This window comes from Taeniopygia guttata, chromosome Z (genome assembly GCF_048771995.1).
Source record: "Taeniopygia guttata chromosome Z, bTaeGut7.mat, whole genome shotgun sequence".
NCBI classification, from domain to species: Eukaryota; Metazoa; Chordata; class Aves; order Passeriformes; family Estrildidae; genus Taeniopygia; species Taeniopygia guttata.
Window position 1 is genome coordinate 73,697,669 of NC_133063.1, and position 26,463 is coordinate 73,724,131.

Genomic DNA, 26,463 nt, shown 5'->3' on the forward strand with positions numbered 1-26,463 from the left:
CCATTATGTCACTTCAATAGGCCAAAGGCAATACTATCAAGATTCAGACAACTTGTACTTCACTGGACATTTCACCTGAATTTTGGAGAGAAGTTTTGCTCTCTGCTTTCTCCTCAAGACTGAATATGTGATGGGATACCATCATGGTTTGTAGTAAGACTGCATCCTGACTTTTCAGTAGTGACGTTTGATGTTTGGTTCTTCTTGTCAGTGGTAATGCATTATGCTTGTATTAGGTAGATTTTCATGCTCACTTAAATGTAGGCTTTATAGTGGTATCAGGGACTACTCTTCTCTCTCTCTTTCATCCCATGTCTAGAATATACACTGCAAAAGATGCTGATGTTCACTGAAAAGAAGACAGGATACCAGCCTGAAACTTCTTTCAGTTTCTATTTCTTTCTCACTGAAACCACTTACTTGAAAAATTCTAACCTTTCCATACAAACTTAAGTATTCATTTTGAATAAAAACTGTAAGAGGATGGGAAGAGTGGTAACAGCAAATGTAGTGGTAGTATTTTGCCCATTTGTAGCTTAAACTACAAATTCTTTGGGGCAGGACCTGTTTCTCCTTTACATTTTGCATGCAACTGTGCTTGACTTTGTGCAATAGAGAGTGAGAATGGTCTTTGCATAGAAACATTATTGGCCTATGAAAACTGGTATTTCCTAATTTTGTTTAAGAGACAATTTTCTTGCATAGTCCAGAGCTATTTCTAAATAGTTAAGGCTGGTCATACCAACTAAACACATTTGTCTTAATTTATCAGTTTCTAAAAAATTGAGGTAATTTCTGAAAGTCTTATATGTTGTAATAATTTTCATGGTAATTGTTGTTATGCCCATCCACTGTGGTTTCCAGTAGAAGCACTTTCTCTTCTGTCGCTGTCAATTTCAATGCTCCCTTTTCAATTTTCTTGTAGGAAGTCATGTCATTACCTCTTGCAGAGAATCTAGCCTTTTATTTAGAGCTTCATTCCCTTGGGCTATCTGCTGAGGCCTACAGGGTAAAGTAATTGTTATTGAAGCAAAGGGGATAGAGTTAGGCCCCGTGTGTGGCACTGAGTCAGCTTTTGTTGGGGGAAAAAAAAGTTGTAACAAAACTGACCTGCTTTTTGGCACATTTAAATTGCGCATGCCACGCTTGAATGGAACTGAACAAAAAGTTTAGTGTTGAAATGAGATACAAGGAGAATAGATCATTAAAGAAGTGCCAAACAGCTGCAAAAGTGCAATTTTGCTGAATGCAGTTTCCCTTGAGGTTTTTTCCCCTATGCCAGAGAAGCTGGTGTATTTATATCCTTTACTAATGCCCCTAGACATTTTGGACTATGGGTCAAGGCAGCCACGATGGGTTTCCAAATGCCCAAATGTATGGGGGAAATTCATTGCAATAATTTCTTTTCAAAATATAGCTCTTTTAAAGGTATAATAACTATCCTGAAATCTAGCTTCTGAAAACAAAAAGTAATTGATGGACTCATTTTAATGATGGACTCATTTTAATGAATCTTATTTATGTTAGTTCAAAGCAAGGCAGTAATGACAGGCCTACAGAGCCCCACTCCATGCAGTTTTGCTTTCACAACAGTTGTTTTTGCCTGAATTCCACTTCAGCCAAACTCTGAACCAGGAATGAAATTCTCAGTCTTTTCGGATTCTCGTGTAAGCAGTTTGTTAATTTAGTTAACCAGTGTTAATCTTTCCTTCTTCTGAAGTTCATTCATTATTCCTTCTCTTGTTCTTTTTTATCTTTTTGTATACGTAGTCCTGGGGTGATTTGCTACGTGCTACACTGTGTTTAGTTGAAGAATTCCTGAAGGAAGAACTAAGCAGTCAAACATGAATTTCAGCTTTCCTGTACATCTCTGGTTTTTAAATTAAGTATGCTGTATAAAGTAGACAGTCTTGTTATTCTGAGTACTCCATCTGATGTTACAAAGTCAATGTTTATATTGTCAGGCTTTTAATCTTTTTGGTACCCTCTAATAAGCATCATTTGAGCATAATAAACTTCCCTTTAGGTTATTTCTTACGAACATGAGATGAGGTTCTATGATAACAGCATGGCAAGAAAGTCCTGAGATAATGTAATGGTATTGATATGAAAATAAAGAAACTGATTTTTAATAATTTTGTATTTTATTTGTAACTTTAGAATAGTGTAAAAGTTTATATGGAAGTTTTCATTCACTACAATTAGTAACTCATAGTCCAAATAATTTTTTAAAGTCTGTTCTCAATGGTCAAACACTAAGCACAAGGGAGACAACATGTATGATGTTTTCAGTGGAAATTTAAAAGGCCTTTTTTATAATGTATGATAAATACATTAACACTTTGATGAGAGGTATTCTGCTAATTTGCATATTCTGATCTGTGTATTTCTTATATGTTTCTACTACAGTGAGAACAGCTAAAGTTTGAATAACCTTTGAATTTCAGAAATTAATTTTTTAAAAGATTGGTTTTCTTTTTTGTTTCAAATTTCTTGAAGATTGTTATGTAATTTGCCAGTATTAGCCATTTTTCACTTAAAGTACTCCTGCAGAGTGAATGCTTTCAGTCTTGTAGATTTACAGGCAGCAATACTTGCAAATGCAGTTTTATGGCATCTATAGCACTATCCACTTGAAAATTACTGGTTGTAGAAATGGTGTACAAAACTAGACAACGACTGGTTATTCAAAAGTGCATGCATGGAATGTTACAAAAAATGGGTTTACATTTTCCCTGGAGAACTCTCCTAAGCTTAAGTGTTCTCAGTCCTTTTAAAGATTAATATGGAGAAAGAAAGCATGGCTTAAATGCTTTTTTTTTCTTTTGCTCTGATGTTCTGGTCTGTAGTTTATAAACAGCATCAGCTTAGTTAATTTTATTTTTCTCTCAACTTTGGTTTCTCATCTTCACCAGTCTGCAGCCAAAGCCCAAACTTTTTATGCATATCCTCATATTATAGATGAGACATTTCTTAAGAGGTCATAAAGGCTTTATCCCACTCAAAATCTTCAGAGGCCTTGTTTCTAATTTAGTAAAGATCTAAAGTTTAAAATAGTTCCCTTATGATATGACTAATATTTGATTTTTTAAAAGAAATTCTGATTTTGCACTCAAAGACAATTAAAGTCTTAGGGACTCCTAAGACTCTCCCTTTTAGGGATTTTCTGGATAGGGATACTTGTTTTACAGCTACTGTTCAGTAGCTGTAAAAAAAGAGATTGTTAGAAGTATTTAGGCTTAAAATAACTTGTCCATTGAAACTTGTACTTGAAAAGAGAATTTGGGCACTCTTGCACATTTTCTTCCTAGTCCAACAACTTCAACCTAAAAGCATGCTTTTTCTATGCCAACTGTAAGAATATAGTTTTATCCTGTGAGTTGTAGCCAGTTACATGGGAATTCATGCATCTGAAGTTTTCATGAAACTGCCTGTATCTTGTCTTAGTGTTGGAGCACAGGTCTCCTCTCACAGACACTTTTGGATTGAAAGCACTTCTATCATTTGCTTCTGCCATATCAGTAGTAGATGATGTAGGATGTTGATGTCATAAATAATATTGACACCCTCTATACATTAAAGCATTGAGTGGAGTGAAAAGAAAGGAAAGAGATTGCTGTAAAAAAAACATTCACCATCTTTTTTTGGTTTTGTTTTTGTTTATTGTGAAGCAATTATGTACAAGTTTTGCTCTTAAAATTGACAATCCCAGGTAAACTTCAACCACTGGATTTGTATTCAATCTCTAGGATGACTTTGTAATTACTGAATTAGGTTGAGGTCGGAAAGGACTTCTGATAGTCCTTTGGTCCAAGCCTGTTGCACAAGCAGGGAGGAGCACCTAGAGCCAGTAATGTTTAAAATCAGTATTCTTCAGCTCCACTGTTTCTATGGCCTCCTTAATTAAGTCTTCTCCCTGCTAACTTTCCCACAATACTCATCTGTCTAAAAATGTTTTAGCTTTTCAAAATGAGTTGCAATTATATTGGTTCCTGTAAGTCTGGGGATCACTATGTCTTACCTTTCTGAACAGAAGTTATTTTCTGATATGTGTTCTCAAAACATTTTTTGTGTAACTGAAGATAAAGTTTTATGGTCTGTTCCCAGTTTTAATGTTACACTATTACCAGCACATTCAAAATGAGAAGTGCTTGCTTAGGTGCAAACCATGCAGATGTGTATAAATGCCAAATTTTATGTTATAAAAATTAACCAGGAGTTTTGCTGAAACATCTTATTGTTATGTATACTTAAAAACTATATATACATCTTAGTGCTATGTATTGAAACAAAAGAAAGCACTTGTTAGCAGGAGTAGAAAAAATTTCTTCAGAGTCAGATTTGCACTCTGGGAAATTCTGTCATTTGACTTCCTTGATCACAGAACTGTTTCCAGAGCTGCAGATATATTTGTATCTGTAAAGTTCAAATAGGGGTCTCAATTGAAGTTCTGAACTGCTATACAGACACGTCTAACATTAGGTGACAGATATTATAACTTGCATGTGGCCAGTTTCTATGCCCATTTCTTGTGTATTAGGATTTCCAGTAAGTGTAACTTTTGTATTGTTGAAGACAGATCTGTCAATCTGTGACTAACATAAATTTCTTAAAATCGTATATGTCTTCCAGTGGCACATCTGAAAACCCAATATATTTGCCCTTTCCCCAGATGGCATTTAGTATAAGTATTCTTTATGTTCATGCCACCCCTGGAAGACCCAAAAATAATGTTTGTCCTAAGTTTTTCCTCAGCAGAGAGACCTAAACTAACCCTGCCTCTTTGCTAGGGAGCTGGGATATACTGGAAGGAATGTGTACATATGGGTGCATAAATACCACCTTCCACATTCATAAGGAACCATTAGTAACTGCAAAACTACTTTCTTCTGGACTAAAAAGAAATCTGTTATAAATAAACACAAACAATTCCTGTGTGTGAAAATAAAAGTTTGTAATACATTTTTTCCTAGATTTAAAATTCTCAAATTCATTAAACAAGAGAATAAATTAAATATGTGCAGGTCAGCAAGGAATTTAAAAATGCTGTTTCAGATAACTGCATGGTCTTAGAGTACCTGTGGAGATGTAGGATGAAGCTGTATAGGTTAGTGGCTTCATTTGCTTTGTAGTAGCAGAGATAAAAGTAAGAAGTTAAGGAAATGTCTCTACATTTTAGTTCAGTGAAACCTTTAAATTTTCAATATATCTGATTTTTAATATGTGGGCTGTTGCCATTTGAAGACTCTCGAGCAGTATTATGTGGCATGAGATATATCCCCATTCCTGCTTGGTATTGTTTCTGAATAGATGCAGCATTTTAGTCATGTTGAATGTGAAATAAAAACAATTTGAAAGCAGGATTAGAACTGACAGTGGCAGGCTTACAGAGCTATGTGAATACACTATTAGGGTTAGAACCATAGTATTTAAAACATTTTGGTTCTTTTTTCTGATAAGAAAAGATACATTGATACTGACTTGCCATGGCAGTTTTCTACACTTCACAATAAAATAACCTGATTGGTTTCAGTGGTTACCTTTATTCTGAAAAGCAACAGTGTGTTTGAGAACAAAGAAAGGAAAACAGTTAAAACCTTAGTGAATGTCTGTTTGTGGTACTATAGTTTATAAGTCTGTACTACGGACATATTAAGGAGCCAGTTTCATTTTATCTGCTGTATGTTCTTACAGTTGCAACTTGCTACGACTCATTTCAAAGGGGAAAACTGTAACTTACAAAATGTGATTAAGCAGTTGTAAAGAAGACCAATAATCTCAAAAGTATTAGACTATTTAGAATATATAAATTTACCACTAATGTCAAATACTTTGTTCTCTCTTGTGCTGCTAACTTTATTATCAGTCTGATCAATATTACACAACTGGGACATTCTTCTACTACATACATGAAAACAATTATATTTTCCCAGCCATACTGTAATCCAGTTATTTGCTTCCAGAGACCTGTATCTTTAAAGTATTTCTTTTGTTTCTGACAAATTTATTTTCTTAACATGAAGTGGGAGGACTCATTTTGAAAGTCTGAAAAATCATCTAAAATTGTCTAGTGATTCTTTATAAACATAAGTTGAATGTTCACTGAGTTTTGTAGTTAAATAAAATGAAAAATAGTATCAACTGTTCAATGCAGTACTGCATGTTTGAAAATAGTTCACTTTGTAATTGGGGTGCACAGTAATCTGCTTTTCCTCAAAGCTATCAATATTTCACATTTTTGAAGAAGTACAAAATCTTATGTTATACCTTTGGTTAAGTCCTTACTTACAGCCTAAGTGCCTGGTTTACTGGTTTTTGTTTGATTTTTCCAGTTAATAAAAATTAGATCTTCTATAATGATGTATGCTACTTGGCATTTAAGTTTAGCTTGTCTGGCACTAAAGATTTACTTTGCTTTTTAAAGGCTGTGATTCAAAGTTTCATGGAAGTCTACCAACTTGCAGTTTCCAGGGTTGAAATATTAGTGAAAGAAACAGAATCTCTTCATCTTCACATTGCAGCCCTGAAGTCCAGGCTCCAAACAGCGAGTCTTCATAAAAGTAACCTTACAAATGGTAAGTCTGCTTTTCAAGTAATTTTTATAATTTCAGTGTGGCTTCTTACTCAGCATCTCGCTTGATGCTGTATTGTTTCTGTAGGGAAATACAGTAATATTTATCTATAAACGTAACAGACCAATGAAACCAGTGTCTTTTCCTGAAGAGAAAAGGAATGGTAGAAGTTAACACAGGGCTTAATTTTTACTACTGTATATTCTACAAGGATCTGTTCACATGCTGGAAAAGTGTACATTATGAATTTTACCAGTATAGTAAACAGTTGAACTTTGGACATGAAGAATTTTATATCTAGAGATGTTGTATATTAAACCAGAATGTTATTAGCTTCATGTAATCAAAGTGTTTCTTAGGAGAGCTGAATTATTTTTAGACATTTGTTGTTATGAATAATACTTCTCAGTAAACTTACAAAGTTAATTTCAGGAATAATTTCTAGTCTAAAAATATTGTTGCCCACAAAAGTGCTTGGATTTGTTTAAGTGTAATAAGGTGGGTCTTCAGATTTGAGATCTCTCTCTAGGAGAATTACTAAATGCAGATTTATTTGTGTCATACAGGCTGGATGCCAGACACATAAATTGTCACAAATATATAGCCAAGTATCTCTAGAATGAGACTGTGTAGGATGTGCAACTTACATATACTCAGTGTATTTCTCCCTATCTCTTCATAGTTTTCCACAGAGCATGAAGGAGTTCATTTGGAGTTCATTTTATTGATGGTGGCTGTTGCTGTTGTTGTTCTTCTTCTTCCCTTTCTACTGTATTTTCTTTTAGTCTTGTGTAGTAAATGGTCATAAAGAAAGTGAGTATTGTTTGTCTTTCTTTTTGAAACAGAAGATCTGTAAGAAGAGAGCTGTCAGAATGCAAATGACACAAACACAGTTGTAAACATATATTTAAAGGCTTTGTTTTTGGATGTGTCCAACAGAATTACATTAATTTCTCATCCTACTTCTAACAGCACAATGGGATAGTGCAATATATTATCAGTGCTGAATTTGAGTTTTAACATCTTGAAGTGACAATTGTTGAATGAAAATTTTCTTTATTTCTGATTACACAACCTTTCTAAGAAATAAAATGACTTCACTGAAATTGCTTTTTTTGTCTTCTAAGCAGACTCTTTTGATGTCTTCTGCTATGTTTATGTGTGTCCTGCTAAGCCTATGCCCAATGTAATTGGACTTCTCCTTTGCCTGTTTTGATTGCTTTTCTTGTTTAAGTCAAGATGACTACTTGTTTACTAAAGATTGGGAAGTCTGCCAAACTTGGAGCAAGGTTTGCTTTCATTTGTATTGAGAGGGGTTTAACAAAGATTATGACAGTCCTGTCTGTGAAGGGCTGTGCAGTGTCTTGATACATTACGGTGAAAACCAGCTCTCCTGTGTTTGTGATTAAATGCTGTGTTTTTAAAGTAGCTTGTATCCGCATGCAGTGTCAATGTAAAGATGATACTATTTGCATTGTGGAGAGATCTCTTACCCCTCTGGGTAGAAGAGTAGTTCTTCCTTTACAAGAAGTTTAATTTGAATCTAGTGAAATTGCCATGAAATAGTGAGTATGGTATATTCTAGTATCCTGGCTTTCTGTAAATTTGTCCTTAATATTTGTAAAAGTTGCATTAAGCATGAATTTTAATAACTTCAGCATCACAGCTTTGCAGCATGACTTATATTTTAAACGTTCTAGTTGATACTATTTTGGTTTGATTTTGAGGAAGAGGTTCTACACTAAATTACTTTCTCTAGTAAAAAAAGCAGAACAGATTTTTTTTTTTTTTTTGCTTATTTTAAATGAAAAGGAGCAATGACTTCTTGCGTACATATTTGGTTTCAAAATTAGACAAACTTTGTTGGTTTTAATTCACTGTCTTCAATCATATATCCATTGTAGACAAAATTTTATATGGAGGCGACAAACACTGTCGCCTTGGACTGTATTGGTTGCAGGTCTTCATATGATATATGTTTGTGCTTCCTGAACAGTAACGGCTGCTCAGTGCTGAAATACATTTTTTAAGTCTTCCAGTTATGTATCATGTATGGACTCTTACCTTATCAAATTGGGGTTTATCTCACAGGTTGTGGCCGTTTCTTGATGTCTTTTATGCTAGTTGCTTAAGGATCTTGCCCTGCCTTGCATAGCACACAAGTTTGGTCCATTCATGAGTATTGATATTTTTCATGTTTTGATCATATTGTTTTCCTAATTGACTTGTTTCTACTGAAATTTCATAAGTATATTACCTTTCTTTCTATTCACACCACTTCTCTCTTCTGCTGCTTTGGGTTTTGCTAATAATTTTAAAAACAAAACTTCTTGTAATGAAACAAATTTAGTGATTCTAACTCCTCATCTTTTATCTCAGACACTGAATTGCCATCTCCATCCTGCAGTCCATTTCTAGTCCAAGCACTTTCTTTCTAGTCAGTAGAGTTTAGATTCTGAGATTGTTATGTGTGGTCATGCTAATGCCAACAGAGAAGAACAAGAAGAGATATGATTATGATGGACAGAGGTGAGATGAACACTGGAAACACTGCTTATCGAGAAGAGAATTATGTAGGGAGAAGTGAAGTCAGTGGCCTAATGTCTCTGTAGTCTTCATTAGTGCCCAGCCAGCTACCTGTCCTACTTGTCTATGATGATTCTTACTCTGTGGAGAGAAAGGCCCTGTGCATTTTTAAATCCTGCAACTCTTTAAAATTCAGTATGGCTGAAAAACAACTTAGATTTTCTGTCTTCCTTTCTTCTTCTTTCCTTCAATCTGCTCCCCCTCCCTTCCTCCTTCCTCCCCTTCCCCCCTCCTTTTTCTATTGTTCTCTATTCCTGTATCTCTTTTCTGTTGGCTGGGAGAGTTCTTGGTTGGCTGCTTTCAGTTTTTTTAACTTCTTCTGGTTTTTTGTTCTTTATCAAATGGTTCTGAAATTTCCCTTACATTTCTAAAATGTCTTTTTTTTTTTCTTCTGTTAGGAAAATACCGACATTTTGTAATAGTCCTTTCTGTCTGTTTCTTGTTCAGCAACATCCAGTAATATAAACATCACAAACTGGACTATGCTGATTTCTGCTGCTTTTATTAATTTTTATTTTTCTTCAGATACATTAGTTTATTATTATACATTCATTCAGAGTTGCAGTAATAAGTATACCTTGAACTGAGAGCTTAGAAGTGCTTTATTGTGCAGTAGTGTAGTCATAAGCAGTTTCTTTGTGGGTGCTGCATGGCAATGTGTCATCATATTTAGTCACATGGCAAGTATGTGAATCCATGGTGTCCAAGGGGGTCTTTGCTGCAAGTGTGTGCAGTGTTGCAGGGTGTGGATGCAGTGACACTCTTTTCCAGGGTGACTGAACATATAGGAGGAACAGTGAACAGAATTCAGTTAAGTATAAAATATTTTCAGAAAGTGCTCTTGTAGCTTCTAGCTCTGAGATTTTATACCTGATTTCAGGACTTGTGTCAGAAGTTTAAGAATGTAAATAATCTGGTATCAGTTCTGGTAGACAAAATAAGTCACTTCTGTTATGACAAGTGCTTCTTGTCAGGTGCTTTTCTGAACCTGCATGTGCGCTTATCTGGTGATACTCCTTCCTTTTTCTGTTTTCACCTCAGAATCAAAGGAGAATAAAAATGAAGAGGAAAATACAGTAATTCTAAAGATTCTGAAGAGAGAAAATCATTGTGTGTACTGGAGAAATGGAAATTGGGGGACCCAAAAAGACAACTTTATCTGAAAGGGGGAGAAAGTGAATTTCAGATGGATGAGAGGGGTGAAGTAAAGAGTTCTGTAAATGTAGCAGAATTCTCTAACTGTGAAAACAACTGCTGTCTTTTGATGCTTCTCCCAGCTGAGATGAAAGTAAAGTCTCTCGATGGTTTAATGTGGCTATATTTTTGTGTCATACCTTTTTCACCACAGTTGTGTTTGTGTCTATCCTTTGTCTCGAAATGTCTAGTAATATCACTTAAAATATTGAAAATACAGAAATGATGCCTTTTGTAGAGGTGAGAGAAGCAATCTGAATGATTTTTTGCATGAATAGTGTGTATTTGTTCTTGAGATTCTAGTGATCGACATATAGTTTCATACTTCTCTGTTGAAAAACTGCATTAAGCAAGATGTACACTTTCCTCCCTACTCAAAGCAGTCAACACTGAGTTCTCTTGATCTACATGAACCCTGTTTATAGGGGGTAGAGAGAAAAACATATTTAAAACTCACACTTACCAGCTAACTATTTCCCTGACATTTTCTCTCTACTTAACTAGGCTGATTGGGGCAGTGGTTTTACATGTCCTCCCTCCATATACTTTGTTTCCTTGTCACCAGTTCAATTTGTTCAATCTGTTATGGCAAAAACCTTCATCTAACAGGGATGCATTGTCCTAAATTTAGAATATTGAGTATGGAACGACAAAGAAAAAAATCCTAACTATTTACCTGTTCTCTTGATGCATAAGGGAAAGGTATTTATCAGTGTCATGTTAAATGTCAGAGGGTGTCTTTCATGGGCCAGAGCCATATCTCTGATGTAGTTAGAGGAATTCTTCCCAGATGTTGCAAGAAGCAGGTGTGTCCTGAATGAAAACTCTCTGTTGTGGTTCGACACTGGCCCAATGCCAGGCACCCACAAAAGTCTGTCACTCACTCTTCCCCTACTGCAGCTGGGTGAAGGAGAGAAAATTTAATGAAGGATTCATGAGTTGAGATGCGGACTGGGAGAAAACACTCCAGGGGCAAAATAGGCTCAACTTAAAGGTAAAACATGAATTTATTATTAACAGAGTCAGAGGAGGATAGTAAGAAGTAAAATAAGCACTTAAAAATACATTTTCTTCCCCCACACCTCCCTCCTTCCCACTAACAGGGCAGGGAGACAGGGCATGGGGTTTGGTTAGTTTGTCACCCAGGATCTTCCACTGCTGAGGGAGCTGCACCATGGGGTTCCTCCTACAGGAGAGGAACTTCCATGAACTTCTCCAGCATGACTCCAGCCTCACAAGCAGCAGCACTTCCAAAGCTGCTGCAATGTGAGTACCTCCTCCAAGTACACAGTCCTCCCAAAACTGCTGTGGCATGCACCATCCACAGGTGTAGTCCTGCAAGGACAGGCTGCTCCACCCTGGAAGCAGGGCCCTCCCTCTCCTCCAGGTCTCCCACTGGCTCACAGCCTCCTCCAGACATCCGCTCACTCCAGCATGGGCACCTCTCCTATGGGCTGCAGGTGGATCTCTGCATCCCCTGTGGATCCCCATGGGCTGTGGGTGGATCTCTGCATCCCCTGTGGATCCCCACGGGCTGTGGGTGGATCTCTGCATCCCCGTGGATCCCCATGGGCTGTGGGTGGATCTCGGCATCCCCTGTGGATCCCCACAGGCTGCAGGGGCAGAGCTGCTTCACCATGGTCTCACCACGGCCTGCAGAGGAATCTCAGCTCTGGTGCCTGGAGCACCTCCTCCCCTCCTTCTGCTCTGACCTAGGTGTCGCCAACACACTCTCCTTGGCTTTTTCACTATCTCACGTAGTCTTACGCACATTTGAATTTGTTTTGTGAAAGATTTGGAGATACTGGTTCTTAAATTGCCTTACAAAAAGTAATTAGACTTGCTATTTTTACTATTACTTTCTGAGCTGATGTGTTTTCCTGGAAATAGTCTTGGGCAGAATTCAGTAAATATGGACCTCAATAATTATAACTTCACTCAGTATTATTACTTCCCAGTGTTTAGGTGCTGTGGAACATGTGAATATTCCTGAAGTGATAGTAAGTGAAGAAAAATATGATAGGCCCACAAGGAAAATTGCCTGACTATTGAGATGGTCATAGACATAAAAGTGTGGAAATATCAGAAAAGTGAAAATAGAAAACTGTTCATAAGATTTACTAAGTTTAATGTCTCTGTAAAGCTGGATCCACTAGTAATATCTTCCTGAAATTCTATTTTTTTGGAAATATTTTCATTTCTTTCCTGACTTTAAGTAATTTGGCATCACAACTCTTACTTTCAAAGGTTTATTAAACCTTAACAAAATACAGCAAAGGACTGAATAAGGAGAAAGGACAGCATGCTGGGAGTTGATGATCATCTACCATGAAGTCGTCCATAAAAATGGGTGCTTCACCTTTTATGCCCCTGGGGGTTGCGTCAGACAATGCTGACCCCTTCTAAAGTCTGTCAGTCAGCTCTTTGCTGTCCATTGGTGGAGACTTTCTTGTAACTTGATTGCAGGTCAGACGTTGTCATGCCATGCCCCTTTCCCCATTCCCAACTGCCCCATGCAAGGGGCTCAAGTACACACCTTCTCTCCAAGTGTTCTGCACAGCTCAGGCTGTCCGGTGCCAGCAATACAGAGGGTGTGAAAGGGCACTATAGGGAGAACAAAAAACAAATCACAATAACATAACTATACATCAGTAAAGCTTCTCTTACCATACACATAATATTCATCTCTTAATTGTGAGAGGCAATCATCCCATTACTCATCTATAACAACTTGCCAGCCTTACTGCATAGTCAAGGAATGCACAAATCCTGATGCAAATGATCCCTTGGTCACTTGGTATTGCTTACACAAGTAATAGTTGAAACCAACAGTATAAATTATATAGTTTAGAATAATATTAATGCTACTACTACTACTACTAACAACAACAACAACAACAACCTATATTATAAATCACATTTTGCAACTTAGGGTAATGTTGTAAAATGCAGTTACAGTAATCAAAGTTTGGTATTTTGTAAAGAATGCTTCCTTTTCTATGCAAAAAAATTTTGATACTCAATATTCTAGGTATGTGAACTTTAAACTTGTCAGACTGTTATATTTGAAAATTATAGTAATTTGATTAAAATGTTGCCTATAAGGCAAAAGGTTCAGTTAATAGAATCCATATGTAATTAAAGTGCAGAACCAAATGTAATCAGACCCCAGTGACTGGTGCCTTCATATTGATAGTTTTACAGTGGCCTCTGGGGTTGAAAGTTTACGTTACAGTTACGAATGTAGCTGTGCTCCAGAAAAAAAAACAAGGCACTGTAGCTGTTGAAGCAGCTATGACAATGTCCCAAACTGATAATCATACCACAGAAGTAGATGATAGTCTGAGTTTTGGGGCTGTCTTCCACTTGGCACGTGGAAGAAGCACATGACTGCTGTATTGTAGTCAGAGAGTTGTATTCTGCAGCAGCACTGCTATGTAAACATTCCTGAATGAGGGAAGTATGCCCAATGAGAGCAAGTAATAGTGTATTTTTTAATAATATAGTTGCTTGATTTGTGTGAATTCATGTTTGAATCATCTGAAAGTTATAGACACAACACTATGTACCAAGCCACAAAAGAAGTTTAAAAAAGTTTCCTGAACTTAAAAAAAAAAAAAAATATTTTCTCTGGACAGTTTTAAGAGTTGACATCCTGTGTTAGAGTTCTCTAATCATCACCAGCACAATTTACAATCAGAACACACAGAGAGCCAGTTCAGACCAGCTCATCTGTTGACTTTGGCAGAAGCCCTTAATCTCGCTGTGTGTAGCTGCCACTTGAGAGCTGGGGACTCGGCAGAGAGCCGAAGCAGGGTGGGATGCAGGGTTGGTCAAGGCATGAACACATAGGCCTGCTTCATTTCAACAGCCGTACACTGCTTTTTTTAATACTCTTTTCATTTTACAGCCTTTTTTTAAAAAAACTGAAATTAAATGAGGACCTCTCATGAGCCACTGCGCTCCAGGCATAAGAAATTGTAATGTCTGGCTTCCAGAAACTGTCCTGTCAAAATGTGCTTCTGATTAGGTGGCTTAATTACAGCTGTGAAAACAATGTTGATTTAGGCCTCAAGATTCCAGTGCATGTCAGCCGTTATTAGCTAGCCTTGGACTGAAGCCACCATTTTAAAACTCTGTACCACTAAAGTCACACACTGCCTGACAACTTTTTATTTAGGCAGAAATGTTGCCAGAAGCAACACATTTTATGCAAAATATTTTTCATTGCGCAAATTTCAAATATGACACAGTTGATGGACATAAAATACGTAGTTATGGGTGGACTTCACCAAGTCCAAAACCTAACTTTTGCAAACAAAACCCTACCCCAACACATCCCCCTCCACCATTTCAAATAGTTTTTTCCAAAGTTTGACTGACATAATGCTTAATTTTAATTCCTTTAATTCAGTTTTATTCCAAATCCAGCATGTTGGCTTAACTACCCAATTTTATTGCATCTAAATTTTCCTGACAGTTTCATTTGCTGTCGGGAAATAAAATTGCCATTTTTGCAACATGGGAAATAATGGCTAGTTTCAAAACCAATATGTTTGAAACTTCCTTTGCCTGAAGCAGGTTAAGGCACACACTGAATTTACTTTAGGGGAAAAAAGCTCATTAAATAGTTTTTAATATTTTAATATAATTTAAATAACTGCTTTCACAGTGGGAAGGCTTATTAGGCCCATGTATTTACACCTGCAGAGAGGTAAATGTTTGGGTAATTAGGTGGTTTCAAATAATTCAGTTTTTCAGTTGAGGGTTAATACTGTAAACACTGTAGATGGACAGAAAGAGTGCTGCATTTAAATATTACATTTCCAGTTCTAGCATTTTACTTTCAAGTGCTTAAGAAAGAGGCTTAAGTGGGGTTGTTTTGGGTTTTCTGGGATTTTTTTTTTCTGTTTTGGTTTGTTTTGGTTTTTTTTCTTTGTTTGGTCTGTTCTTCAGCTCTCTTTAATGACATGAATTGGCTAAGGAATGTGAGAGAATGTGTGTGGGTGTTAATTCTCAGCAGAGGTCGGTACTTTGGAAAAGTAAGATCTGCATTCTCACTTCACTGTTGCTATGAAATTCCAAATGTCCATGCTGTGTGGTTTAATGGAAACCATGAAGTTCCTAAATGACCGCAGGTTTGTTCTGCTGTTAAGCACAAAACAAATCTTTCAAGTCATTGGCCAAGTCACAAAAAAGGAGGATCATGTTTTCAGGAAGGTAATCTCCTTTCCTTTTTTTTTCCTTCATGGTTTGCATTTCTATGGCATTAGAAACGTGTTCCTAGTGAGGTACTGGAACTACCAGCTCACAAACAAGAATCCTCAGTTCCCAGGACTGAAAACAAGACCCTTGAGAGCTTAAGCTGTGTTCATCTCTTACCCTAAATGCAGGCCAGTGCAATGATAGTACCTGGAAATGAATTTTGAGAAACTAATGATTTGGATAAGGAAGCAAGTCTAAAGTGTAGGTTCAAGTTTGTCCTGTAAAAAATCATCATGCATTCATTTTCTGCCTGCAGCAGATTAGTGGAGAGCAAGGCAGTACATGCCTACACTTTATTTCATTCAGTTTTCAAAGGAAGAATACTGGAATGAGCTAGTCTTCTATTTTCTTTGCAAATACTAGGTGGGGTTTCCTGAAAAATAATGTTTCAGAAGTGCCCCAGTTGCTGTGGAGGGGCAACTGTACGTCAGGAGACAACCATGTGATGGCTTTTTCCTTATTAGACACCTTTGCGCTAGTCTTTTGAAATGTGCTTCATTGGTAATCCGCAATGAGTTTTATTAATCAGCCACATACATTTGCTTCCTGTTGGCTACAGACAGCTATTTCTTTTGCCTTCTTCCCACACGTATCAAAAGAGCATTTCCAGGACATCAAATTGAAAGAAACATTCATATATTATTACATATATTGTTAATGCTGCAGTAGAAATGAAAGTATTGAGACTGCTAGAGAGGCTGTTATTTTGAGAACTGGATATTACAGACCAGGACATTTAACCCTGGGGAAAAGTTTTTACAAAAGAACAGAGCCAAGGACACAATTTTACTGTCTTTATAGAAGAAAAGGAATATTCTCTACAAAGGCAGACAAATTCACTTCTTTCCGGACTCAAGGACTTTTACTCAGGCCAGAAGGTGCTTCCTCCTCCCTTTTGAAGAAGTTATTTCAAGAAAGAGAGCTGGGAAGCTTCTATTATTCCCTGCTAAACTGTGGGTTAAACATAAAGCGAATGTCTGTTTGTTCTGACACTCTGAATTTGCTGAGAAATTTTTGGAGGGGATTAAAGCATAGCTGTGCCTGAATGAGTCTAACAGAGATGCTTAAATGGTGAGTGAATCCATGCAATCCAGGCTGTCATCTTTCTGATAGTTTCTTGACATTTTAAATTTAGATCCTATAAGTTATACTGTTGTGAATAATTATTTTCTTGTTTTCACACCTGTTTGGTTTTATATTTCAAGCTAAGTATTTAAAGCACTGCTTATAAGGAGAAATTCAGTGCTGATCTTCAGATATTAACTTTGATAAAGAGTACAAGATGTGTAGATGCACCCTGTGGATTGCAGTTCCCTTGATCAGGATGATAGATAATAGAAAGACAATTTTTGTTGTCTTTTTGCTGTTCTTGTTTACTTTATACTAGTAGCTCACTGCCTAGATCACAGGGGGAAAAAAAGATTAGTGTATGACCTAGGGCAATGTTTCCAGGAGCCTGTCTCTTTCTCAGCTAGCCTCAGAAATGTGTGTATGTGCAGCATGCGCTTGTAATGTAGCATGGCTAATATTACATGCACCCATTAAGAAAAATAAAAATTGAAATAAAAAACATATCTATGTACACACACACACACAGACACACACACACAGACACACACACACACACACACACACACACACACACACACACTTTAAGTTTTGTAAAGGAAAATCTTGTGTTAAGGGGTTTGTGTTTCCCTCTGGATGGCAGAGGCAATCATAGTCCCACCACCAGATCATTTGGTGCCAGCTAGCAGTCAGCTTCCCTCCACGGAAGACAACTGTCTCTGATGCTCTGTCTCCTCTTAGTTTCTGCTTCTGGTGCAGTCTGTACTGGGGGTAAGGTCATGGGAGCGCAAGTATTGTCTCTATTGTCCCCAGCAGATTTTACTGTCAGAACTAACCTCAATAGTCCACACAGGGGAGGGTGGATCTTCTTTAGGCCAAAGGGAGATAGTGAGCAGGGTAAATAAGGATAGCAGCAAACCACAGCAGTCAACTTTATTTTGCGCCTTTCTAGAATTTATGAAATCAGATTGTTTTCCTGTTGGCTTGTTAATGTTCTTTTCCCTTGCCTTCTACTACAATTGTGCATGTTTCCATCCTTTTCAACTGTGAAAAAACCATTTTTATTACTTTCTGAGACATATTTGCAGCAGAGTAACATATTTCTTGAAAAAAAAAAATCTATTTGCCTACTTCCATTTGCTTGGATTTTGTACTTTAAGCATAAAAGTTAATGTGACAAATGAAGAAAGACCAAACCTTTGGAATATATTAGAGAATACGACTTGCAGAGATAGACTGGAAATTCAATTATGCACAAAGCATAATATTGTTCTTAACGCATAATTTTATTCCTGTAATGTTGGCATGATTTAAGGGAATACAGACAGCAAGTTATATCTTCATCTTTTTTTTTTTGTTGTTGAGTCTTAAATATTTAAGACACTGTTTAATATTCACCCATCAGGGTTTTAGTATTTATTTGTTTGTTTGTTTGTTTGTTGTTGTTTCTAAGTTATGTAAAAAAAAAATTTAATTGAATTCTGTGAAACCCACATTATGTAACACAGAGTTGATCATAGTGAGGACCTGTTTTCTCCAGAGACTGAACTCTATGAAGCGGTTTGACCTGTTGAATAAACTAATCATTGAATAGTTTTTTAAAATGGGAAATGGGCACTCCATAGGGTAAAGAGCTTTAATGTCAGCTATGTTATTATGATAATGACCTTGATTATTCACATAACTTTTGTTTTCTTCAGTTTATTTAAATTTCAGTTCAGTTAAAGAAAGGGATTTTAAAAGAAATGTGCTTCTTAAACTGTAATTTCACTTCCCTATTTTACAAGAATTTGGGACGTTTTTTGAATTGTTTTAAAAATGCCACCTTTTGAAAAGATAGGAGCCTCTTTTGCTCATGCAATCAATTCACCCCATTTTTTTTTTCTTCCTTGTGGAAGGGAGGGTACTTTTAAAATGAACTGTGAATAATAAAATGTACTAAAAATATGGTCACAAATAGTGTGGTTAATCACCCACAGAGTTTCCCTGATACAGGTGATGATATTAGGAAAGCAGTGACATTATGAAAGTGCAATGATTCCATTTCATCCTTTTCAGATGGTGTAACTCCTTGAATTCCTAAAGGAATTCCTATTTTCAAAGCCTCTAGAACTCTTAAAGCCACACTGATTTAAGACACCACACCGTTGGATCTGGGTATCAACTGAAGTTTGCCCATAAACTCATAGTTGACTCAATAAATGTTGCCACAAATCTGACATTGCAATACTTGCCTGTCTTAAATTTGTATATTCAACAGTACTTTGAAAGACTTCTATCCTAGCTAGGTGATGAAGATGATTTGACACATATAGTTTCTGAAGGCCAGAACCACAATAATGAAATAATTCACTAATTTTTCAACTTTTGTTAGTACTGAGGGTCTCCTTTGATTGCAGAAGGATCATCTTTTATAGTGCTTATATGCTTATGGTCAGGGGCCTGTTAGTATTTCAAGTCCTGTGTGACGTCAAGTTTCCTTTCACAACATCTATTAAATCTGGTTGCATTCTTTTGGGAGTCTGAGCTTTAAACATTGTAACTTAACCAGGGCTTTGTGAAGTTTCCTGACACATCAAGTCATACAGTTAGTTTTAATTTGTATATGTCAAAACATCCTGTTCCTTTAAGTATTTTGAGTTTAATTTAGTAACTTACTGAAGTTTTCTGTCTTTAAATTGAGATGTTTTAGGAGACTGTAATCTCAATGGAAGGTCTGAGTAAAGGAATTGAAGGTATAATTCTGGAATGTACAAGGCACACCAATTTAGTGAAACATCATTTTTTTGGGGGTTTTGTTGAGTTGTTTTAGAAAACCTAATTTTTTAAACTTGTATTATACCTTTCTGGATTTACAAACCAAAAGGCTGAAAAACAGTTACCCAAATCTTCCTCTATGTTCTTCATGACACTTTTGATAGAAGTTTTACATATCTGATGAAAGTTTGGAGTGCTGTATGTGTTGATATTTTCTGAGTTTTGGGCTGGTTTTATTTGTTTGTAGCATGCGGTGGTCATGTCTGTTTTTGTTTGTTAGGGGGTTTTTTGTTGCTTTTAACTTTGCTTTCAGAACACACATTTGATTTAAATATATAGGAAAGGATGAAATTCCATTAGCATTTTTTTAATGTTTATTCATCTAAAGTATGATTGGTATGCAGTAAATACTAGTTTCATTTGCCTAGTGGACTCATTTGAGCTGCATATTCAGCCTCACAGAAAGAGATTATCTTGTACTTGAGCTAAGAACAATTCTTGGCGTCTTTGCTAAGGAATCCAGTAAGTATAAAAAGTTCTGTTCAAGTAATTATTAGATTTTTCAAAATTAATTTCAGTCTGAAATATAGTTGTATATATAGATTTGGCCAAAACCAATGGAAAAAGTAAACCTAGCTCACCCACACTCAAGTTGTTTATAACTGATAAGCTTGATTCCTTGCCCAGTTAATATAATTTGGATCTTGAATTTACAGAAGACCTACATATTAGCCATCAACTGAAACAGAGTTTAAATTATTTTTCCTAGGCTAGCCAGATATAAACTTATACTTCATAAGCAATATTGCTGGAAAGCCTGCTGTTTTCCTTGACCATTACTGTTATAAAACTGCCCTTTGGAATTCTGTTGAAGATACACTGCTTCATATATTGCATGTAATCTGTGAGAGCAGTAGTAATTCCCTCCTGAAGTTACCTCAGCTAAATTTTACTGGGGATCAATGAACATTAAAGTACTTGCCTTGAATAAGCAAACAAAATTTAGAAAACTATACTAAACCTATAGGGAGCCAAAGGTACCTCTTCCTGGTGAATCTGTCTATAATCTAATCTACGTGGAGTGGGGTGGAGCCTTATCAGGATTTTGGCAAGGAGGTAGAAGCCTACATGCCACGCTCCCTCCAAGATGATATTTCTCCCGGCCAAGCTCTAGCTCCGCAGGGAGCGAGCAGGTGCCCCGAGCCCTCCGCTGGGCCAACTTCGGTGGGCTTTGGAAGGCTCGGGATGGGTTCTTAGTTGAAGCGGACCTGGGATCCCCACGGCGCAGGAATGAGAGGCGTCCTCCTCCGGGGGCAACAATCCTCTTTATTGTCTCCAACGTGGAGAACGAACGTACAGAGAATCTAACAGCAACAGGCTGTGCCTGCCGGAGAAGGCACTGGAACTGTGGTGACAAGGGATTAAATAGGATGGGGGATGGGGAAACCTCTGGCCAATGGGAATCTGGAGGGGGGTGGCTCCCTGGGGGAATGGCCTTTGGGAAGGGCCAATGGGATATGAGTTGGAGAGGGGCCCCAGGCCCTGGCCCAATCATCTGACGCCCTAGATGGAAGCTTCTAGATGATGAGGCGGGGTGCCAGATGACGGACGGGGCTCCTGGGAGGGGACAAGGGAGTGGCCTTATAGGGGAGGGATGATGGACAGGAATGGGGAGGCAGGAAAGGGTGGATTGAACCAACTGGGTAGGGGGTACATGGAAGAAACTAAGTACAAATACAAATAAAGTGAAAAAACCACCCGTACATATTATAACACAATTAAACATAAACTACTGCAACTCTACACCTACACATCTGCAGTGGGCTGTCTAGAAAATCTACATGCATTGGCCAGTACTAAAAGGATGGTACACTTTGTTCTCCTAATACCTTGATGATTTTAATAATAAACCTCCATTTTGAGAAAATTAAATTGGCAGTAACAGTAGTTCACTTCTAAACATGGGGCATAAGTCAATCATTCTTTGCTCCATCACTAGAGGATCTTTTTTAAGAGACTACTCAGTTTAATACAGTTATTTAGATTAACTGTGATTCAGATTAGCCTGTAGGCTAATACAACTGTGCAGGTGTTCTGACCCAAAATGCAAGTGTTTGTATTTTATATATGAGATTCCAATCAGTCTGCTTTTCAAATAGGTGCAGATATGTTGCATAAACCACATCTGTATCCAGTTTATGGTCCTAGTTCCATTGTCTCAAAGAGTGAACTTTGATGTAATCCTCTGTAGCAGATAGTAAAGGCTGTCAAATCTTGACATCAGCATTTCTCTTGTCATTTCAGGATTACAAACAACACCAGATTATAATCTCAATACCTAGTGAACCAAAATAATATTTATTCACCTACAAGATCTACAGTAGTATTATTCACTATGAGGTCATGCATATCCCTGACATTTCATTTTAAGTCTGAGTAATGCCATTTTCCTGCATGGAATCTGATTGAGGTGTTCACTATATTTTCTTCATTGCTGCAAAACTATCCTCTTCTGCATTAGCAGCTTCTTCCAGAGGTATGTGAGTTCTAATTCTTTATGATTTGCTGCTTTTCACCACCTTTCATAAAGACAGTTTGGTTCTATGTTCTTCCCATAAATTCCTGTCATGAGAGGAGTCTGCTTTACATCTTAATCAGTGTATTTCCTTTGTTGTTTTCCTTCATGCTTAGGACTTCTTTTGAGCTTCTACTTTCTACAGTCTTGATGTCTGCTTCTTTTTGTGAAAATAAAATTTTTTGAGTGGAAAAAATGCCCTTTCAAAGATTTTTAAAGAGAACTGCAAGGAGACTTTTCCCTGTAGATATGTTTGGAAAGAAAATAGAATACATAACCTACGTGAATACATAACCTACGTAGGCTTGCTGTAGTTTAGCAAACTAGAATCTTAAAGGGCTATATAGTTTGTCTTTTGAGCCCGGTCTTGTTGGAATTGTGGTAGTTGAAACCCATAAAGGCTATAGTAGCTATTTGCTATAGTGGCTTTCACAATTTCACTGTCCAGACACCAGTGCTCAATCCAGACTCTTCTGCCCTCTTCAGCACAGAACACTTGAGCGTCATCAAGTACTTATTACATGCATATTGACTTTTTAAGGGACTTTCCTGACCTACTCCATATATTTATATAGAAATATACTTGAGAGAACTAGTGAGCAAATTGAAGATTCTCAAGGCATCTGGCAGAAAAGTAATTGTGAGTTGTGTGTTTGGTGTTATTTTTCTACAAGCTATCAAGTGAATCCTAAAATGTTGATTTCCATATCTTTAATAGACAATTTGTTTTATTAGCTATATAGATCCCAATTTCTAAAAATACTCCTTAAAATATTGTGTATTTGGCAGAAATGCATAGGAAAAATTAATATTCTGCATACCTAAAGATTTTTAATGCAAGAAATCTGAGTCATAAAGACACTTTCATTGTTTGCAGACCTTCCTCCTCTATGTTGTTGAGTGCTACTATTGTAAATAAATTAGTTTTTCCCCTCTCTCCTTGAAACAAAATTGCTGTTACAGTATATTTTTCTTAAGTATAAAGTGATTGATGTATTTTACTGGATCATTGTAATTTCCATTTTTGCCAAAATTGATTATTAGCTCTAGGATAGTTTTTGGCAAGAGATAAATGTACTGTTGGCAAAGGTCCACTATCCGTGTTCCATTTAGTAGCAGAACGCCTAAATTGTAGTTGTGCTGGTTTGTCGCAAACAGACAAAAAGGAAGGTAGCATTTTACTGTGCGTGAGCAGTTAGAGGGCAAGCAGACACCATGCACCTTGACCACCTATTATGAAGCTTTTTGCTGCAATGTCAAGTGAAAGCGAGTTAATTGGGTGAAGCTGTAGAGCATGTTAGGGGCATGGTAAAGGGTTGCTGTCTGACAGCTGGATGTCAGCAGAAGCTAGTGAAGTGTGGCTGAGAGACAGAGACCTGTCACAAAGTTCATGTGGACTGTAGCACAGTTAGGGAGATGAAACGTGGTTCTGTCTCACTTTCTCCCTCATTGCATTCAAGCACCTTAAGATTTCACACTGTATGTGTCAACCCTTGTTCTCTAAGCTGTTTTCTCCTAACACTTCTGCATTCAAATGATTGGACAGAAGATGCTAATGTTTGGCAAAATGAATGTAAATATACTTCTTTCCTTTTTCTGCCAGAGCAGCAGTATACATGCAACTCAAATGAAACTTTGAAGGCTTACGTCAGACAGTCACACTGGATAGGAACTGGGATGATGGCTGAATACATATCTCATGAGAATGTGAAGTTTGACACTTTAACTAGTGGAAAAGACTTTAACTGTTTTCCCAGAAAAAAAGGCTAAGTAGGGGGGCTACTTTGTGAGCTAGTGGTGCCTTACCGTGGTGTTGTGACTCTGATTGTAGCCCCCTTCTCCCCTTCTTGCTAGAAAGAAATAGAGTGCCGAGAGGGAACCATGAATGTATACCAATGTAAGACAATGAGAAGCTGAGGGAAAATTCATATAGTAGGAAATCCTTCCTTGGAAGGAAGAGAGGCATCAGATAAAGGCAGGGATGATCTTACACACTGCTGTGAAACATAGAGTGATGTCGTAATAGAAGTGTAGTGTAGCTTTCAGTGTTGTTTGCAGCATGCAGCACAAAGTAAAGCAATAGTAATTTGGGTTGGCCACCCAAATTCAAAACAAATAAATAAGCAGAAGTTGCTTCCACTCATGAGAAAGTGGAAAGACAGTGGTAGGTTTCATGGGCAAAACATACTAAGAACTTATGTTCTAGAGTAGTAAAAGCTCTTAAAGTAGTAAGTACTTAAGAATTTGGAAACTTGGATTGAAATCAAAACAGGCCAATCATTTCACTATGAAAAAAGAGCACAACTTTGTTTGTCTAATGTTTTGGTGTTAACAGCGCCATACAGAGAATATGACCTAAAATGGGGAAACTTCCTATTCCCAAAGCGTCTGGAACAAAGGTTTACAATATAGGCTGTGTGTGGAATTTGGCCAAAACTTTTAGAGAACATCAAAATTAGCAATGCAAAACCAAATTATTTGTCTTTAAGCCAACAAAACATTGAAGATAAAGCGTTCAGCTGGAATGATACTCCATCCAATCCTGTGTGTTCTTCAGACATACCAAGTTTAAATGCATTTGAATGAAATATAATTTTATTTAAAAAAAAATACAAAATATGATGAAATCTTTCTCTTAATTGCTTTTGATTGACTCCAGAGTGTGATTTCACTGAATGAATTAAATGCAAGAGCCTTAGGAAAGTAAGAAAAAATTGTAATTTTTCTATATTACAGACTCATATTTGTTTAAAAACTGGAAGTGGAAGAGGGAATTCTTGGTAATGAAAACAGCCATTAGTATTGTTGGCTAGCAGCATCCAAAGTGTGTTGTGAGTCTAACTTTCTAACTTAGTATGGAATGAGCTGGCAGCCCACTTAATTATTCTCTGATAGTAAATTGTCTGCACAATCCAGGCAGGAGTGCTGACAATTAAAATTTATACCAAATATTACCATTTTCTTACATTGTGTCAGATCACCAATTTAGTCCTACTGCCTCAGCATACAGAATTGCAAGATCACTGACATGGGAAGCACACCTTCTAATTTTGGTCAAACAGTTCTTGCTTTGCAAAAATTTGTAACTAACACTGTATTACTGACATCCATCCACAGGTAATACTTTCCATTTTAAATTTGTAACTAACACTGTATTACACTGACATCCATCCACAAGTAATACTTTCCATTTTAAATACCCATTTGTAGCATTTGATTATTTCAAATAAGTAAGAAAGTAAGAAATGGCTCTTGGAGCTACTTTTAACAGAAAGAAAAAAGGTGCAGCATACTAGAATTCCCTTGACATTACCTGGCAAAAGGCAACTCCGTTTTGGAAATAGCAGTCTGAGTAGGAGGTTGTGAATGATCTGAAAATGTATATCTTTCTCTATAGGGAAATGGGGTTTCCATGTAAGTGCTGCAAAATGGTTATCAAAGACAGCGGTTCTTTTTTTAACACTTACTGGAATTGATATTGCACCAGTGAAATGATGCAAGGATAGCATAGGTGGGGGAAGCTGAAAGGAATATTACTGGCCATTTGATTTGCTCTCTACTGGTATTACTGTGTATTTGTATGTTGTGGAGTTGGGCTGAGAGGAGTGAGTATCAGAAATCAATATAAAGAAATATATTGACTGTTTCTCACTTTCCCCCCACCATTCTCTGTATCTGTGGTTAACTTAAAATTCTTCCTACTATTGAGAAACTGTACTACTGCCTTTCCAGAGATTTTACGGGTTGCTAGAATTCTGAAGAAACTAAAGTGATTTCTCCCTCTGCATTTCTGTTTACTGACAGGCATCTTTACACACCTAAGTGTCCTGTGTTCTGGCGAATTACAGATCACATTTTGGCCTTGTAATTCAATAATTTTGTTTTATTTACATTGAGATATAACATTGAACTTGTTATTACACCTACACTATCACACAGGTAGGGAACTGTCATAACTTGTATTCAGTATTAATCTTCATGCCCTTTTGTCTCTGATTTGGTCTCTTCTGATTAATGGCTTTTTTATCTCAGTTGAAGCCAGTTGTTATTGCATGCATAACCCAGAAGCCTTAATGCACAAAAATCTTATCACTATTTATTATTCTGATTTTTCTAACAATATATTTTTAATAAGGTGGCATGTTACATGTCAGAAGAAATTAGTAGATAAGTTTGGGCTACTGTGTTTTGAAACTGAGTACTGGAAAGAAGTGACAAAAATTACTGATGGGAAACCTGAGAAGTGGAAGAACTTTTTGTAATAACATACGTAGCTGAAGGAAATTGAAAAGCTGTGAAAATTCTCCAGTAAAATTACCTTTGTGTAGATTTTGAAGGCTGAAACTGTTCTGAGTAATTTTCCAGCTTCAGCTGTAGATTTTTCTGCTGCAATTGAAGAGAAACTGTTACAAGTATACTGCTTATTTCCTTATGTAATTATCTGTA

At 36.8% G+C, this 26,463-nt stretch overlaps 1 protein-coding gene across 12 annotated transcripts in view; it reads left to right on the plus strand.

Annotated features, from left to right (window-relative positions):
- CCDC171 (coiled-coil domain containing 171) overlaps positions 1 to 26,463 on the plus strand; it is a 163,502-nt gene that overhangs the window by 133,788 nt on the left and 3,251 nt on the right. For 4 of the 12 annotated variants that reach the window (XM_072922340.1, XM_032744508.3, XM_041711377.2 and 1 more), the window contains one exon: positions 6,425 to 6,575. The exons of 2 other annotated variants lie outside the window; for them this stretch is intronic. In XM_072922340.1, coding sequence (XP_072778441.1) covers positions 6,425 to 6,575 — 151 coding nt within the window. Of the gene's footprint in view, positions 1 to 20; positions 3,583 to 6,424; positions 6,576 to 7,254; positions 21,980 to 26,463 lie in introns of those variants that run through there. 6 more of the 12 variants (XR_012053021.1, XM_072922342.1, XM_041711378.2 and 3 more) reach the window with 4 other exon arrangements.